Source organism: Equus quagga, chromosome 5 (genome assembly GCF_021613505.1).
Source record: "Equus quagga isolate Etosha38 chromosome 5, UCLA_HA_Equagga_1.0, whole genome shotgun sequence".
Taxonomy (NCBI): Eukaryota; Metazoa; Chordata; class Mammalia; order Perissodactyla; family Equidae; genus Equus; species Equus quagga.
The window spans coordinates 86,623,454-86,640,149 of record NC_060271.1 but is presented as its reverse complement, the minus strand read 5'-3'; the positions used below and the strand labels follow the sequence as shown (position 1 = coordinate 86,640,149).

Below are 16,696 nucleotides of genomic sequence, written 5' to 3'. Positions count from 1 at the left end.
GGCGGGCGGGGAGGGCGGGGTGCAGGGGGCGGGGGAGGGCGGGGGCGCGCGGAGGTAACCCCCGGCTCGTGCTGCCATTGCCCGGTTCCCTGTCACTCAGCCCGCGCGGGGCCCAGGATTGGCAGCCTAGCCCCGTTACGCACTCACCTCGCGTTCACATACCCGGGGAGGGCAGTAGAAAGGTGATCAATCTTCATCAGGCTACGTTTCCAATCACCTAAACAACCGGCCAAGACAAGCCACTTCACTCCGACAAGGTAAATCGCTTGATTTATTTAGTTTGCAAAGTGCCTCTGCAGGACTTCCCCAGTCCCCACCGCCCCCACGTTGTACTGGGAGTGCAGCTGCAACCGCGAGCCACCTCCCAACTCTGCCCCTCTCACCCCCACCCTCCCCTTTGCGGCCCCGCGGCTCAGTCCGGGCGAGGTAGTGTCTGAGGGGTGTGTAGGGCTTTGCAAACAAAGTGTCTGTGCAATAAAGTGAAACCTGGAGGGACACGCACAGAGCAACTGGAAAGAAAGAAAAGGGAGGACGGAAGTTGAGAAAAGAAAGAAATCCAGGTGTCCTCGACCAACCGCCCAGCCCGGCGGGTAATTCCTGTGCCGCTCTGTTTTGCAGGTTGGCTGCCCGGCAGGTCTGTGTGAGGGCGCGAGGTAGATGGTGAGCGGCCCCGGCAGCTGAGGGCAGGTAAGGAGAAAGCCGCGGGGCCGCCCGGGACTCTAGGAGCGCGTCGGGTGCTCTTGCCTCCTCCTCCTCCAACGGGTCCCCACTTCCCACATCCCCGGCAGGTGGGCAGGGCTGGGAGCGGCCTGGCCCCCCTTTCGGTGCACGGAGGACCCCAGAGCTCTGCTGCGGCCCGCGCCGTTTCCCCCGCCTCCTCCGAAGTAACCGAGCTGAACTAATAAGTTTGGAGAAAGTCTTTGAAAACTCAAGCTGCAGCCTAGCAGAGAGTGGCCGCAACTTGAGTCCCATTCTCCTTTGGCCCAAGAGTCCCAGCTGTTTCCCTTTCGTCCCCTTTCCCTGCAAACTGGGTTCCCCCAGCCCAGGCCGTGGGTCCCGGAGGATAGGAGAGGGAGGCGCCCTGAGCTCTAACTTCTTTCCCTGAAGTCCCTGGCCCGGGTGTCAAGCCTGCTTTGATTTCTTGCGAAGCGGTGTGAAGCGACAGGTCCTCTGGGGCCCCAGTCCCACTCTCCCAGCGTCACTTTCTGACCCTTGAGAGTAGAGCCTTATGTTCGGGGCAAGTGGGGAAGCGAGGCTTCGACCATCCAGAGCGGGTCAGCGCGAGCTACGCCGCCGAGGCCTAGTTCTCCAGTCTCAATCTGGCCCCGGAGCCGCGGGTTCAGCCAGTAGGATAGGCAGGGAGCTCACGGGACCTGCTGCACTCAGGCCAAATCTGCGAGACGAGATCCTCTGGGGGCGCTCGGTGGGTCACCTTTCCGCCCCCGCCGGAACCGGCGGTCCGCAGACAGGACTGGGCAGTAAGAAGGACCGGCTGGCCTTGGCAAAGAAGGTCCTGCTGCCGTGGTGAGGCGCCCCTGACCTGGGCCGCGTCCTAGCACCGCCACCTCTACAGTGGCCCCTTCTGGCAGCCTCTGTCGGACCCAGGCCCGTAACTGCGTTTGAGGCCTGGTGGGATTCCGGGTGAGCAATCTTTCAGCGGCTGGGCACAGAGAGGTCAACTGGAGGGGTGGCTGTGGGCTGTGGGGCCGGGACCCAGCCGCGGAGATCTTTGCTGGAATGTACTCTGCTAACTGGGCAACGCGTGCCGGGGAGGCCCAGATGCTGCTCTCCCTCCGCGGAGCCTCGCCTTGGTTCCCTGGAGTCCACCTTTCCGTCCCGCTTTCAAAAGCATTTCAAAGAAAACGAAACAACGCCTCATGCCCTGGGCAGCCTGCCGCCCGGGTGCTGTGGAAATGTTTGCTTGCGCAGTATGAGGTCGGCTCCTACCCGACTTAGAATTTTGCCTAGACTTGGGACCATGCACACTCCGCGGTTCAGGCTCTGACCTCCCCAGAGCTTGGCCCTGCTTTTAACCTCTCCTCACTCCTAGCGACGCCTTACGAGTGTCTTTGGCCCATTCCAAGCCCGAAAAGAAGCGGTAGCGATCCAGAAAAGTTTACTTTTCAAAGAAGCTGTGGTCTTTGGTCTAAGGCCTTGTAGAGCCGAGGTGACCGCACACTGCCGTTCCATAGCCTGCATCCCCTCCCCATCCCGTGGTTCCTTGTCTCCGACAAGACCAGGAAGCTGAGATGGCTCCAAATGATGATTTCCGTGTGACTTGTGTCTCCACAGGCCGGGCTCCCAGACGCAACAGAGCTTGAAGGACTGCGCGGTGGGAGCCCCGCACTGCGCCCGGCCCGTGGCCCCCCTGGATCCGTCGGGGCGCCTCCACCCGGCTGTTAGCATGATGTCTTACCTCAAACAACCCCCATACGGCATGAACGGGCTCGGCCTGGCCGGGCCCGCCATGGACCTCCTGCACCCCTCCGTGGGCTATCCGGGTGAGCACCGGCCCCTGCCCCCAGCCCCTGCCAACCTTGGGGACCCTCAGTCTCTCGGGTTTGAGCACACGCTTTGTTGCCCAGCAGGCCCAGGGAGCCCCTTGCCTAGTCTGCTTACAATGCAGGGCAGGCTGCAGTCTCACAGGGCAGAGTCGGAGTCGGTGTGATAGGCCAGGGCGGCGAAAACGTGCAACGTGTGCCCTGCGGGCCGGCCACACCGGCAACCTGTATCCTGCCGTGGTCCCACCGCCAGCACAGGGCGCTTTTACCGACAGATTTATTTCCCACGGGTGGCTTTTGTGCTGTGTGCGTGTGTGAATCCATTCCTTTCCCTCCAACATGGAATGAGGAATCTGGACACTCGCTAGGCCCTGAGAGGAAGAGCCGAGCTTCCCTTATGGGAAGCGACTGGCTAAGCCGAGGAAGGGGAGTTCTCCTTCCTTAGTTAAATTGTCCTCTAGTCCGGTCCCCTGTACCAACTTTTGCATAGCTAATGTGGACGGCTTGAACCGAATCCTGGCTTGCTTTTCTGGTTCCCATTCCTTCACCCCCATTTATTCCCTCAGAAGGTGTTTTCCAGGTCGCGTTTCTGCGTATCCCTTCCCCATCCTTCAGCCAGGGAGGGGCCGGGGAGGCGCAGTGGTGGAGGGAGGGAGATTGTATAACTTCTCTTCCTTTCTTAATCTCCGAGGGGCAGGGAAGGGGGTAGCCCTGGAGTCTTGGAGACACTGACTCCCAGTCGCACTCACTTTCTTCCACCTGTGGCCTCTCAAACTCGGCCTCTCAGTGCAGTGTCTCTTGCTGGGAGCTTGGCTTCCTTTTGCAACGGCCTCAGGGCCTGCCGGGGGCCTGTCCGCGTCCTCTAGCGCAGGTCCGTGTGGCCACCGCTGACCCGAGGCGCCCCCGCGTGTCCCCTCAGCCACCCCGCGGAAGCAGCGGCGGGAGCGCACCACCTTCACGCGCTCGCAGCTGGACGTGCTGGAAGCGCTCTTCGCCAAGACTCGGTACCCTGACATTTTCATGCGCGAGGAGGTGGCGCTCAAGATCAACCTGCCAGAGTCTAGAGTCCAGGTGCCCAGGCCGGGGGCTCCAGGGTCAGGGTAGGGGCGTTGGGGCTGGTCGGAGAGGGCTTGGGAAGGGTGGCCTGGTGTGGGAGCGGGCTTACAGATTGGGCAGCAGCTCTCAGACTCCCCCTAGCGCTGGGCCCAGGCCTGGAAGAGGGGGCAAAGTTAAAGGAACTAGTTTAGAGCCCTGCATTTGGCCCTTGGCTCCGGGGCGCCTTCGGTATCGAAAGTCCTTTTTTACGATTGCGGGAGAACAAGTGAGGCTTCCGAACGTAAAATGCCCTTGCCCCTGCTTCTTTGGCCGCCCCAGGACCTGGCAGTTTTCTTCCGGGTCCTGAATTCTGCCTCCGCCCTTGCCTTGCATCCCTGGGATCCTGAAAGTGGAAGAGTGGAGCTTGGCCGCTGGAGCTTGGTGGCCTGTCTGGAAGTGCCCTCCACGGGTGGCGCCAGTTTGATTAGACGCTTCCTTTGCCCGGAGAGGATGCCGAACGCAAAACCTGGCTACTGGCTTTGCTGTTTCTGTTTTTGCGATGAAAGGGCCCCGAAAATACTGTTCGTATTTTAACTCAGAACTCTCCTCAAGGGCCTTTCATCTCGCCGGCCTTCCCGGGAGGCTCGAGAAAGAACCTGACATGCCATGCCATGTACCGGGGCCCTCCAAGAGGAGTGAGAACTTTTATGACTGACTACTATTTGGTTCCCCACTTGGAGCCAAGAAGCCCAACGAAATTCTGCTCAGGCTTCCTTTCCCACTTCCCCGAGTACTGCCTCTGTTCAGCATCCCGTCCCAAATTGCTCCTGCTCCCACCGAAATTTTCGCTCTCTGCAGCACTGGGCCTCCAGGGGCCTACTAGCTCGGGCCTCAGACTTGGTGTCTGTCCGCACTCCGCCGCCTGCTCTGTGCTCTCGCTGTCCTGAGCTCTATTTAGAAGACAGGGCCTCCAAACATACACCGGGCTATTGGGAAGCAGCCAACAGCAGCAATTTAGAGATGGCTGAACTTTTGGCTGGACAGACGCAAATGTTCCGCCCTGGGGCAGGGTTGAGCTGGGGGTGGGGAGGTGCACATCTCTACTTTGCCAGAGGAGGGTCTTCGAGGAGAAGGATGGGGGAGAGTCGAGGAGCTGGGAACACACAGGCAGGGTCTGGCCAGGCCGGAGATGGGGAGGGGTGGAGGCTTCATAGGAGAGGGAGGCGAGATCCTAGGCTGGGTTGTGGGTCCAAGAGTCAGGGAGAGTAAGTAGCAAGCTCTACTCGCTCCCATGACACGCTCTCCCCAACTCGGCTCGCTGCAGGTCTGGTTCAAGAACCGCCGCGCCAAATGCCGCCAGCAACAGCAGAGCGGGAGCGGGACCAAGAGCCGCCCAGCCAAGAAGAAGTCCTCCCCGGTGCGGGAGAGCTCGGGCTCGGAAAGCAGCGGCCAGTTCACGCCGCCCGCTGTGTCCAGCTCCGCCTCGTCCTCTAGCTCGGCGTCCAGCGCCTCCGCCAACCCGGCGGCTGCAGCCGCTGCAGGCCTGGGCGGGAACCCGGCGGCGGCAGTCCCGTCGTCGTTGAGTACGCCGGCTGCCTCCTCCATCTGGAGTCCGGCCTCCATCTCGCCCGGCTCTGCGCCGGCGTCGGTGTCGGTGCCCGAGCCATTGGCCGCGCCTAGCAACGCATCGTGTATGCAGCGCTCGGTAGCCGCAGGCGCCGCCTCAGCCGCAGCCTCTTATCCCATGTCCTACGGCCAGGGCGGCAGTTACGGCCAAGGCTACCCTGCGCCCTCCTCTTCCTACTTTGGTGGCGTGGACTGCAGCTCATATCTAGCGCCCATGCACTCGCACCACCACCCGCACCAGCTCAGCCCTATGGCACCGTCCTCCATGGCCGGCCACCATCACCACCATCCGCACGCGCACCACCCGTTGAGCCAGTCCTCAGGCCACCACCACCACCATCACCACCACCACCACCAGGGCTACGGCGGCTCGGGGCTCGCCTTCAACTCTGCCGACTGCTTGGATTACAAGGAACCTGGTGCCGCTGCTGCTTCCTCTGCTTGGAAACTCAACTTCAACTCGCCTGACTGTCTGGACTATAAGGACCAAGCCTCATGGCGGTTCCAGGTCTTGTGAGCCCGGGAGTGGAAGGAAGAGAAGAAACGCAACTACCTGCGCCCTCCGCGATCCCCGTCCTATTTCTGCTGCTGCTGCACCGCCCGCCTTGCCTCAGCTTCTCCAGACCTGAATTTTCATGCCCCCAAAAGATGCCCATCGCCTGCAGTGCCGCCCTCATCTTTGTACCACTTGCTTGGGGGATGTGCAAACCCGCCCGCCCCTTGGATGAGGGAACCGGTGCTTAGGCTTGGCCCACAAGTTCTATCAGGGTGAGCTGTGTGCTCCCCTTCTCAACCCTTGACTGACTCCTAAGTCACCCTCTTCCAGTCTTTCTGGACAGTTATTATGCACTTGCAGCCTTCGGAGGCTCTTCGCTCTGACTCGCTGTTTGAGCCCTACACTTTTTATTTATTCTTTCTGGACACTGGAGTCACTAACTGGCATGTCTGCCTACCGGAGTGCACCCACACTCTACCAGAAATCAAAACAACCACTAAGTGTTTCTCGCGTGCAGACTGCCGCCCCTTCAGCTGCCCTCGGCCCCGCTCCCGGCCTGCAGGCCAGAGCTTCCCGGCGTTTCCTCCTCCCTAGCCGGATGCGCTGGGCAAGGCCGGAGGGAGGAGCGCGCCTCCGGCCTCTCGCGCACAGCCCCGCCCTGCGTAGAACTGGCTCAAGCTTCCGCCTCGGCGGGAATGCTGTACATAGTCGGGTCCGTTCCAGGGGCCACTTAAACTTTTTAGTTGCTGTTGGTTGAACTGAGCATATCTCGTTTTAGCGCCCAGGAAATAGAACTTTAAGATATATACAGCATATATATATATATACATATATATAAAACAAAGCAAAAAATATTTTCCCTCTGTCCCTCTTCCTCTCTTCCTAAAACGATGGCGCTTTTACTTTTTCAGTTGTTGCAAAGCTGTCCTGCCTCTCACCCCTTCTCGCTTTGTGTATTTATTAAAGAGAATCGCTTGGTTCCAGGAAGCTGGGCGCGGAGGATCGGGAGGGTCCGGGAGCGTGGAGGAAACAGCCAAGTCAGGGTACGGGGGAGGGGGATGGGGGGGGCCCCCGCAGGCTGAGCCCTTCACCAGGTCTAAGCACAGGGTCGCAGTTCCTGTTTAGAGACCAAAAACGAAAGAAAAGAAAAAAATAAGTAAAAATACAGCATTATGGGAAAACAAACCAACCCAGGCCCCAAACCCCAGTTCCAATTCCTCTGTCGGCTTCTCTCTCTTTAAACAACCCTGTTTTGTCTAGTGAGTTTTTAGTGCACCTTCGTTCTCCGAAATCTGCGGAGAGCCCGCGCCTGTGTATCAATTTTGGCTTTGGCCATTTCGTCCAGTAGGTGGGAAAGTAAATTGTAAATTTGATTTGTCCGATGTGAAGATCACAAATTACTTGTTGAAATGTAAGGCAGTCCCCCTCCTCCCCTTTTATCTACATTATTTGCCGAAAATAAATGCAAATTAATGAACGGCTTGTCAGTGTTGCTCTTCTGATTCCAGCCCCAGGTCGCGGTCGCTGGGGGCCTAAAAGGAGGGAAGCTCCCGTGTTAATAACCCGCGTGTTAATGACCTGTATGAAGCTGGAAGCCAAGGAATCGGGCGGGAGGACGTGGCAAGACGAGTCCCCAGAAAAGTTCTCTTAGGGCGTGTCCTCCCCTCCGGGTCAGCCCGGCCTCTTCCCCCAAGCGTTTTGACCCCGCATCCCCTCTCCCCATCCAGGACAGAGACAGGTGTCAGGACTCAATTCCCGAAGCAATTCCTTTCTCTTCAGACGCAGGAGCCTGGCACTGATTTCTTCACCCTAATTGCCTGCACCAGAAAGAAGAGGGGGAGGGGAAGAGGGTCGGGAGGCGGGAAAGGATAGCTCTGTAATGCTCTCAGAGCTGAGCCAAAAAGGAAAAGAAAACAAAACGACAAAAAACCGATCCGTGTCCTGCATGTTGGCAGCAGACAACCTTCCTTTTTGCTGAGCTGTCCCGGGTGGCTTCACGGCGGCTGGGGGATCCGAGTCATTCCTTCCACGTGCTAAGATGTCCCTCTAAACCGTCAGCCCCCTGCCAGAAGTAGCCAAATTATCTTTGTTCTAATTGTGAAGTTTCTTTAAAACGCAAACACAAAATCTAGAAAAGGCGACAAGGATGCGTTTTCCTCTGGCACGGGAAGAGGACTCCGGGCTTGCAGGGGGTCGGGAAGGACGGTTCCACCCTCCCCGGTGGGAAGACAGGGGTAGGACCGGGGATGGAGTGGGCCGATCACCCAGAAAATGCAGAGCCCCGATTTGTCCAGACTCTGGCCTGAAGCCTCCTGGGTGGAAGGCTGAGAAGCTGCTCAACTGGTCCCCGGGCGGGAAGGAAATAAGGAAACAACGAAAAGTTTCCTGCAAAGTGACCAACACATCCTATTCTTTTTATTCCGTGTGAGACCTGAGAACACAACGTGAGGCCGGGTCTGGAGAACGACGCCTCCCCCAGGGTCCCGCGCCGCGCGAGGTCTCAGGGCTGCGAGCCCGGCCGTAGAAGAGCCTCCTCGGCCGCGTGGCCGCGTCCTCCCTCCGGCCTCCACAGGCCCGGCCCGGGCGCACCGCGCCTTCCCACTCCAACAAACCTCTCATCCCCGACTCCGCAAAGGCCCGCGGGAGGGCGCAGCCGCCGCCCCGCCGAGCCTGGCCCTGCGGCGCCACCCGCGGAGGGAGACCCCAAGCGCAGGGCCCGGCCGCGCCCGCGCCGACTCCTCCTGGGGCAGCGCGTCCAGCTAAATGGGGGGCCGAGGCCGACCTGCCGGCGTGCGCCATGGCCCCTCGGGTACCGGTCCCGCACGTGCCGGAGAGGCCAAGAGACCGGGCCGGCGGCCGGAGCAAAGAGGCTTCCAGCTCGCGCCGCAGGGGCCTGGGCACCGGGTCTGCAGGGCCTCCGGGGCGCTCTCCTCAGCCGACCCTGCCTGTCCCGCCCCGGGGCCGCCCTGGCTCCCGCAGCGGCTGCCAGTGCGGCTCCAGGCCTAGGGGCTAGGCCGCGCCCGCCCGCAGCTCCTTGAGCAGGTTCTGTGCGGCCCAGCCCCTCCTCTCGGCGGCTCGAGGGAACGAAACCAGGAGACCCGCCTTCGCACCTGCTCGGACAACGGTGTGGCCTCCGGAGCAAGGTACCCAAACCCCTGGGCTTCAGTTTCGTCGCACTTGCTATTTGGCCCCGCTCGGCCTGGGAAGTTCCAGAACTTCACACTTTGGGCCTAGACTGCGGGCGGGTAGGTGAGACGCGTTCCCCTGCCCCGGCCGCTCGGCGGCGTCTAGAAGCTTCGGCGCCTATGTACTTAGATGGGGATGGCGGCCGGGCGCACGGAGGCCCGACGGGAGTTCCCGCCTCGGGGATGAGGCTTCGACAACGGGCACGTGCTTCTCCCAGGGCCTCCCAGGCTGTTCGAGGACCCGCGGCGCTGAGAGGAAACCGGGAGCCGGAAGGCGCTGGGACACCTCCAGCCGCCGCGACGCGGGAGCCTGGGGGCGGGGGGTAGGTGCGTGGCCGTGGCAGGGCGGCCGGAAGTCGTCAGGCGGGCAAGGCGGGGGCGCCCACGCTGGCCCCAGTCCCGGGCGGCAGCGGCGGGAGCGCGGAGGGTCCCTGCCCTCCCGGCCACCTGTTAACGGAAAGGTTCTCTGAGAGCCGTCCTCAGCTCACCCTTCTCCGGAGGGAAGAGGTTTGTTTTGTTTGGGCTTTGGTGTTCTTGACACAACTGAAGCAACTAGAATGAAGCAACTTAAGGAGATGTAGTAACTTCAGAACGTTTATGGGAACGTTAAGACGTCAGCAATTTTCTTTCTTTGAGGGCTAAACGAAATGGTCGTGTTTCCTACTCCTGCCTTGTCTTCTCTGCCCCTGCTGATGGGGCAGAAACGTCTACCGTCAAGTGACCGTGTGGGAGGTGCTTCAGGGGTAAAAGATAGGTCGTATTTGTGATTTTTTTAAAGAATTTTTAAAAAAATCTTAAAACCATCTCAAGAGCCCTGCATTAGTTTGCTGAGGCTCTGAAGTGATTCGGAGAGGTTACTCGTTCGTTGTGGGGCTTTTCAGTGTTCTTTCGCAGCAGCTGCTGAGGGTGTGTGGAGACAACCCTTCTCTAAATTGTGAGTGGCTTTCCTTTTGTTGAGAAAAAGTCCTTAAAGCTATATATTATTAAACGTGAGAGGAAACGCAGGTAAAAAGACAACGAATGTCAGCAAATTCGTGTCTGCTACATTACAGAAACCAAAAACACTGAGCTAGTTTCATTTTTTGTGTCAAAAGCAGATTACTAGTTTTTTTCAGGTGCTTTGTTCAATATACCAGTTTCTCAGATAAATTGTGATTTTTTTTTCAATTGTGAAAATAAATTCACTACTCACTGTGGCAGAATTAGTGTTATTGATGTCCTTAAGCACTAACAGGCACTAAGATTTTCTTTAGAGATGTAGAAATAAAATGTATCTGGTATATTAAATGTAGTTAATATGTACGTTATTGGTAAAGAAAATCTGTATCATTACTATTCAAGACCAAAAAAATCACTTGGCTTCTGTTGCAGAATTAATTTAAGAACAGCAACAAGATATCTTTATAAAATTCTTTAATTGAAAACCGAACAAGTTCTGAACAAGTTATTCTATATTTTCCATATTTTCTCTCCCTTCCCCCGCACATTTTATGGTCTAAAATGAGAATGAGAAAAGCTTATTAAGTTTAACTAAGGAATATTTATATTCAACAATTCAATACTTAAAGTAAAAACCACCAACAAAAATGAATAGTAAATAGTAGCAGTGCATTGCTTATTCGACAACAAGAAAACATCTCCATTATCCTTAGGAAAGAATCTGTTTAATTAAATGTGTAGGTATCTGGAATATGCTTTTTTGAAAAAGAGAAGCTTTTGGGGGCAGGTGCTGTGTTTAGTACATGGTTCCTGAAAAAGCAGTTATGTCTCTTAATTGTCCAGTTGATATTTACTGATATCCGAAAAAAGAATTGGATTTTTTTGTGGAGGAGGGGAGCATGCCATTTTGACCTAATGATTCTTTAATCATGCTTTAAGAATGAGTTGGATTACACTTAAAACACCTTAGGTGCACTCTTTCAAAAGTTTTTAAAAAGGAAAAATATTTCCCCGAAAAATCTTTGATAGTTTAAGTTAAATGGCAGTTATATAACATAGCCAAAGTTCAAACTGCTTTTAAATGTTTTTAATTTTTTTCTCAGGGAAAAAATAAAGAAGTGTACCGTGAGCTCACAACTAAAATGCATATCCTCTAATTATGAAATTACACATTCATGTTTCCAGGACTCTTACTTCAAAGATAAGGATATGCTTAAAAATATTTTGGAGTTCTTCCTAATCAAATAGGACTCAGGCTCCATTTAATCAATGACAACCCATCAAAATTTAAACATTGAAAATCTATTGAGTTTCTAAAAATTGTACCCCTCCTATCCCCTTTGGATAATTTACTTGGAGGGTCGTATAATCAAAGACGCAAAGTTCCATTCCATTCCAAAGGTCATAAATACTTCTTTTTTCAAAGGCTAATCTTTATTGAACAGCTTATGAAGACTATTTTAGAAAATTTTAGTAATTATTTTAAAGTGGATTGTAAAATTAGGATTTAGAAAACTTGAGTCACAATTTTTTCAGGATTGAAGGGGAGTATAAATCATAACTAATTTTGACATTTAGGATAAAATTAATTAACGTGTAGCAATAAATGGTCTGTGCTTCAACAATTTGGTGTCTGAAGAGCTTATAAAGTAATTAGTACGCAAATATTCCTATGTATGTTCAAAGCTCTAAATTCTTATAAGATATACCATCATCTGTCATAGCTATTTAAATGTAGGAATCATATTTTCTTTTTAAAGTTTATTTTAAAGATTTTATTTTGAAATATACATACAGAAGAAAGTATAACAGATATATACAGTTTAAGGAGAAAGGGAAATATACATGAAGCAACAAGTTCTTAACAAATACTTTGAAAAGTAGATTCGAAGTTGGTTACAATATCAGTGTTTTAATCTGATGTTACATAAATTGTCTGTTTATGTTTGAGGGTTTTTGTTAAATCCTTTAGAGTAGTGATTATTAATATATAGGGACACCTTTTTGAGGCCGATAATTAAAATCATAGGATTTAAGAGTTCTAAAAGTCTTTGAAAATCCGTAGGGTTTCTTTTCTGATGGAAGAATGGTGCTTTATGTCTGTTTATATTTTTAATGAAAGAGCACCAAAAGAATCCATCATGTTTCCTAAGCATGGATATTTGACCTCATCCAAAGGTATAGTTTCAACCTTGGTTTCATTACTGGTGACCCTCAAATTCATGTCTCTAGCTCAGGCTTCTCTGTTGGACTTCATATACTTGTACATCCACTGAAAAGAGGCCTTGGATTTTAGCTGTCATGAAGTTAATGATATGATGTCTGGGACTTGCTTCAAAATAACAGAGGAAGAGAGAGAATGGGTGGAGTATAGATGAAACAAGATTAGCCATGAGTTGATAGTTGTTGAAGCTGAGTGAAAATACGTGTAACTTTTTTATACTATGCTTTTGTATATTTATATTTTTTCCATAATAAAAAATAAATTAAAAATACCTACTAGTTTGTGCAAAGTAATTTTTGCAGTGTATTGAGAAAATTGAGCTTCCTGTGCTTTAGAGCACATATTCACAGTATTATTCACATGCATTACTTTCTTTATCTGCTCTCAAGTCTTGTGAGGGTGGTTGCTGTGAGACTCAGAGTGGTTTGGTTATTTACTCAAGGTTATATAGTCGGTAGGTGGCAGAACTTGGTACTCAGTCTTTAGATTCCGTGTTCTTTTGGCTGTAAGAGCTACCTAAAATTTTCAGCATGTTGACAAACATTAATTTTTTAAAATCCGTATCACTTGAGAATAAGATTACCAGATTGACATCAACAAAACATGCTTTATCTAAGTTCAAGTTGTAAAATTTGAGTTTTGGTAACTGAAAATTATTTCCTGGGACATTGTTACCTTTATGCTTCTGGGCATCACATCAATCTCATCTTTATGAGTGTTCAGAAGGATATTAAAAGAGCATGAATGGGAAGACTAGTTTGATACCAGGTTTTATTATCTTCCCTTTTAATTTCTTATTAATTTTAATTCTTTACTAATTTTAATTTCTAAGTAATTTTAAACTTCCTTGCTGGTTGGTTCATGTTAAGGAATGGTGTTTTCTGTTCTTGATTGGGCCTTTTTGGTTCGTTAGAATATTGCTTTGCTACATTATAGAAGTTCTAATCTGGGGAAAGTTGTGTAAACTAGATACGGAGTTGAGATTAGATTAATGGCTTTGTACATGAGGTTTGATTGTTTAAAAAACAGACATTTGGAATCTTTTTTTATGTCTAATTTGGGAACTTCTCTTTTCCAGTTATGAAGTTTCTAGCTTAATTTTTTAAATCTTATCGCAAATCCTTGTCTTTTTTAGGGTGAATTTTATTTTTCTAAGTCTGGAAATAAAAAATAGGTTAACAAGTTGTAATAGAGATCACATCACTTTATAGATACGTTTCCTTTAGTAAAAGGCAAAAAGCAGAAGTTGTTTAAATTGTATCTTTTATTTCTTCAGTTTTTTAATACCCTTGCATTCCTGCTACTGACCTTTTCAGTCGCCTTGTTACTTGGTATAAAAAAATAAAAGTTGTCTGTTTGTGTTTATTAATGTTTGGAGAAGAAAACAACTAGCATCTGTTTTCTGCCTGTATTTCCTCAGTTGAGGAATAAACTTTGTCGTATACTCAGATCAGCACCTGATAATTCCTGCATGCCTTTTTATTTGTACATTTTGGTACTGAGTCCTCCTCTCCCCACTAGGAATGTATTCCAGTCAATAAAATAGCTAAATCTTTTATCCCAAGAGAGATTAGAAGTCAATGGGGATCCTAGTGCTGAGAGAAACCTAAGAGATAGGACTAAGTTTTTCTGTACTCCCAGTCCCTGGCACAGTGCCAGACAAAAGGTAGGTCTCAAGTGTTTGTTAAGTGAATGAGAGAATGAAATCTAGTCTTCAGCCTTGAAACAAATTTAAATGTAATTCATCTCAGAAACAGAATTGTCTTTTTTCTTTGTGGTATTCAAAGTTAGTTTTGAGTGGATTTGATAGCATGTTTTCCTAATCTTTTTTAATCATTCTTAGATTCAAGACCTTTTTGGTTACTTCTCACTATTACATCTCTTGTTAAATGTGAGACCGTTTCAAAATTTAGCTCGTTAAATTTTTGTTATAAAATATATTTAAAAGTCCATAAAATTTACATCTGCAGTTTATCAAATGATTATCAACTTATCACCATATAACCACCACTGCCAAGATCAAAGAGTAGAACATTATTGGGACCACATAATTCCCTGCATGTCCCTTGCCCATTACAATCATTTCTGTCTCCCCAGAGGTAACCCCTATCTTGTCATTTATAGTAATTGTTTTCTTGTATTTCTCATTTAACTTAACCACCTGTATGTGCATTCCTAAATCATTTGGATTTGTTTTGCCTGTTTTAAATTTTATATGAATAAAATTATGTTGTATCATTTTTGTAACTTGCTTTTTTCACTTAATATTAGGTTTATAAGATTCATCCATGTTGTGTGTATCTGTAGCTTCTTCATTTTCATTGCTGTATGCTGTATAGTATTCCACTGTGTAAATATACCACAATGTATTGATCTGTGCTACTGTTGATAGGCATTTGGGATGTTTCCAATTTAGGGCAATTATATTCGTGTTGCTCTGAACATTCTTTTATGTCTATCCTGGTTGCACATTAAGATGCAAATCTCTAGAGTATATCCTAGGAGTGAAGTTTCTGAGCCATAAGGGATGCATATTTTCAACTTGACTAGTTACTGGCACAGTTTTCCAATTTGGTTGTGTTAATTTATGTTCCCAAATAATGTGTGAGAATCCCAGTTGCTCCATATCTTTGCCAAAGCTTAGTATTATTAGAGTTTTAAAATTTTGTCAGTTGTTGGGTGTGTAGTAATATCTCATTGTGGTTTTAATTTGTGTTTTCTTGATTACTGGTGGGATTGAGCCCCTATTCTTAGGTTTGTTGTTCATTTGGATATTTTCTTTTGTCAAGTGTCTGTTCTTATGTTTCCCTCTTTTTCTTTTACCTTGTCTACCTTTTCTCTTTGATTTGTAAGAGCTCTTTACATATTCTGCATACTAGTCCTTTGTCAGTTATATGTGTTAACAGATATTTTTTCCCACTTTGTGGGTTGTCCTTTCACTCTTTCTTTTTTTTTTCTTGAGGAAGATTAGCCCTGAGCTAACTACTGCCAATCTTCCTCTTTTTGCTGAGGAAGACTGGCCTTGAGCTAACATCCATGCCCATCTTCCTCTACTTTATACATGGGATGCCTACCACAGCATGGCTTTTGCCAAGCGGTGCCATGTCCGCACCCGGGATCCGAACTGGCCAACCTTGGGCCGCCAAGAAGTGGAACGTGCGAACTTAACCGCTGCGCCACTGGGCTGGCCCCTGTCCTTTTATTCTTTCTTATGGTGTTTTTAAGTAGCTGAATTTGTTAATCTTTTCATTTATAATTGGTCCTTTTTGTGTGTCTTGTTTAGGAAATCTTTTCTTACCTCATGATCAAGAAAATATTTCCCTATATTTTCTTTTAAAAGTTTTCCCTTAAATATTTATCATCTGACATTTTTTGTAGTGTGCAGTATTTGGCAATGGTTCCTCTTCTCCTTCTTGAAACTTCATCTCTTCACGTGACTGCAAATGTCATCTTTATGTTACTAATTCCAAAAATCTGTATTATTGGTATTGACTATACTCCTTAGCTGAGATCCTTATTTCCAGCTGCCTCCAGGATCTTTCTACTTGAATATCTTGCAAAAATCTCAGTTTAGAGCTCTTTTTTTTAATCTTTATTGTTTTCTTTTTATATTAACGTATAAGTCAAAATACATGGTGGAATCTTTGACTCTTTGTTCCTTACCTTCTCTATCCAAATAACCATCATGTCCAAGTTATTCTGCTTTTGAAATGCCTGTCAAATCCATTCATTCTCTTCTCTCGAGTTCCACAATTACTGCCCAGAGTTCTACCTAGTCTGGTGTAGTAGCCTTCTAATTGGTTGTCTTACCTTCCTTCTATCCCCCTTCTCTAGTCAGTCATTCACACTGCCATAGAATTTTCTTTCTCGGATGCAAATCACATCTCTTTCCTGCTTTTATAGCTTTTCATTGCCTTCATTATAACAAAAAGTTCAGATTCCTTCACATGGCTTCTACCATTACTCTGCAGGACTCTCATGTTTTAGCCACACCAGGCTACTTATTATTTCCCAAAGTGTACTTTCATTGTGCCTTTTTTCATGTTGTTCCCTCTGCTTGGAGTGGGCTTCCTTCCATCTCTTCCCACTGGGAAAATCCTATTCCTTACACCACCATTCCTAGAATGAATTAATCCTTCCTGCCTCTGGGCTTCCCGTAGCACTTTGTTGATACCTTTATTGCAGTACTTATCATATTGCTTAATATTTATTTCTTTATGTATCTCTCCCCCATGCGAGACTATGAGGTTTTTGAAGACAGAGAATATGTTTTATTAATCTTTTTATTCTTAGAATCTAGCAATGCCTGGTACAAAATCGTACTCAATAAATACTTGAGTTAAAGAATTGTGCTAACCTTAAAGAAAACAATAAAAATGTATGCATTGACCCAAAAGTTGTGAGCAGGGAAAAATGTTGATGAAAGAGTCCATTGGGCTGTTTAATGTGAGTGGGTTCTAGCAGAAAAGATTAGAATGTGCTGTTTTGGCCCAATGCTAACTGAAGGAACAAAAATAATCTTAAAAGAACAAGTAAAATTGAGTTCTCATTTTTAAAAGGGTGACATGTTTCAAACGGACTTAGAATAAGAACACAAATTTAAATAAAATTAGTTTTAAAAAAGTAAGAATTTCATAATACTGCTGAAGAATTAGTGTCTTTTTTAGAGAACACATTAATGAGCATAGTC

General features: G+C 49.0%; 1 protein-coding gene across 3 annotated transcripts; it reads left to right on the top strand.

The window, feature by feature from the left end:
• The first annotated feature begins 148 nt into the window (after window positions 1-148).
• Window positions 149-7,129, top strand: OTX1 (orthodenticle homeobox 1). 3 transcript variants are annotated; one of them, XM_046660561.1, is made up of 6 exons: window positions 149-257; window positions 619-687; window positions 1,466-1,641; window positions 2,293-2,501; window positions 3,421-3,572; window positions 4,861-7,129. In XM_046660561.1, exons 4-6 carry the CDS (start codon window positions 2,405-2,407, stop codon window positions 5,677-5,679), a joined length of 1,068 nt encoding a protein of 355 aa, XP_046516517.1. In that variant the 5' UTR covers window positions 149-257; window positions 619-687; window positions 1,466-1,641; window positions 2,293-2,404; the 3' UTR covers window positions 5,680-7,129. The 3 variants fall into 3 exon arrangements, with proteins under 3 accessions (XP_046516517.1, XP_046516516.1, XP_046516518.1); XM_046660560.1 differs by lacking the exon at window positions 1,466-1,641; XM_046660562.1 differs by lacking the exons at window positions 149-257; window positions 619-687 and having other exon boundaries at window positions 844-1,641.
• Window positions 7,130-16,696: the final 9,567 nt, after the last annotated feature.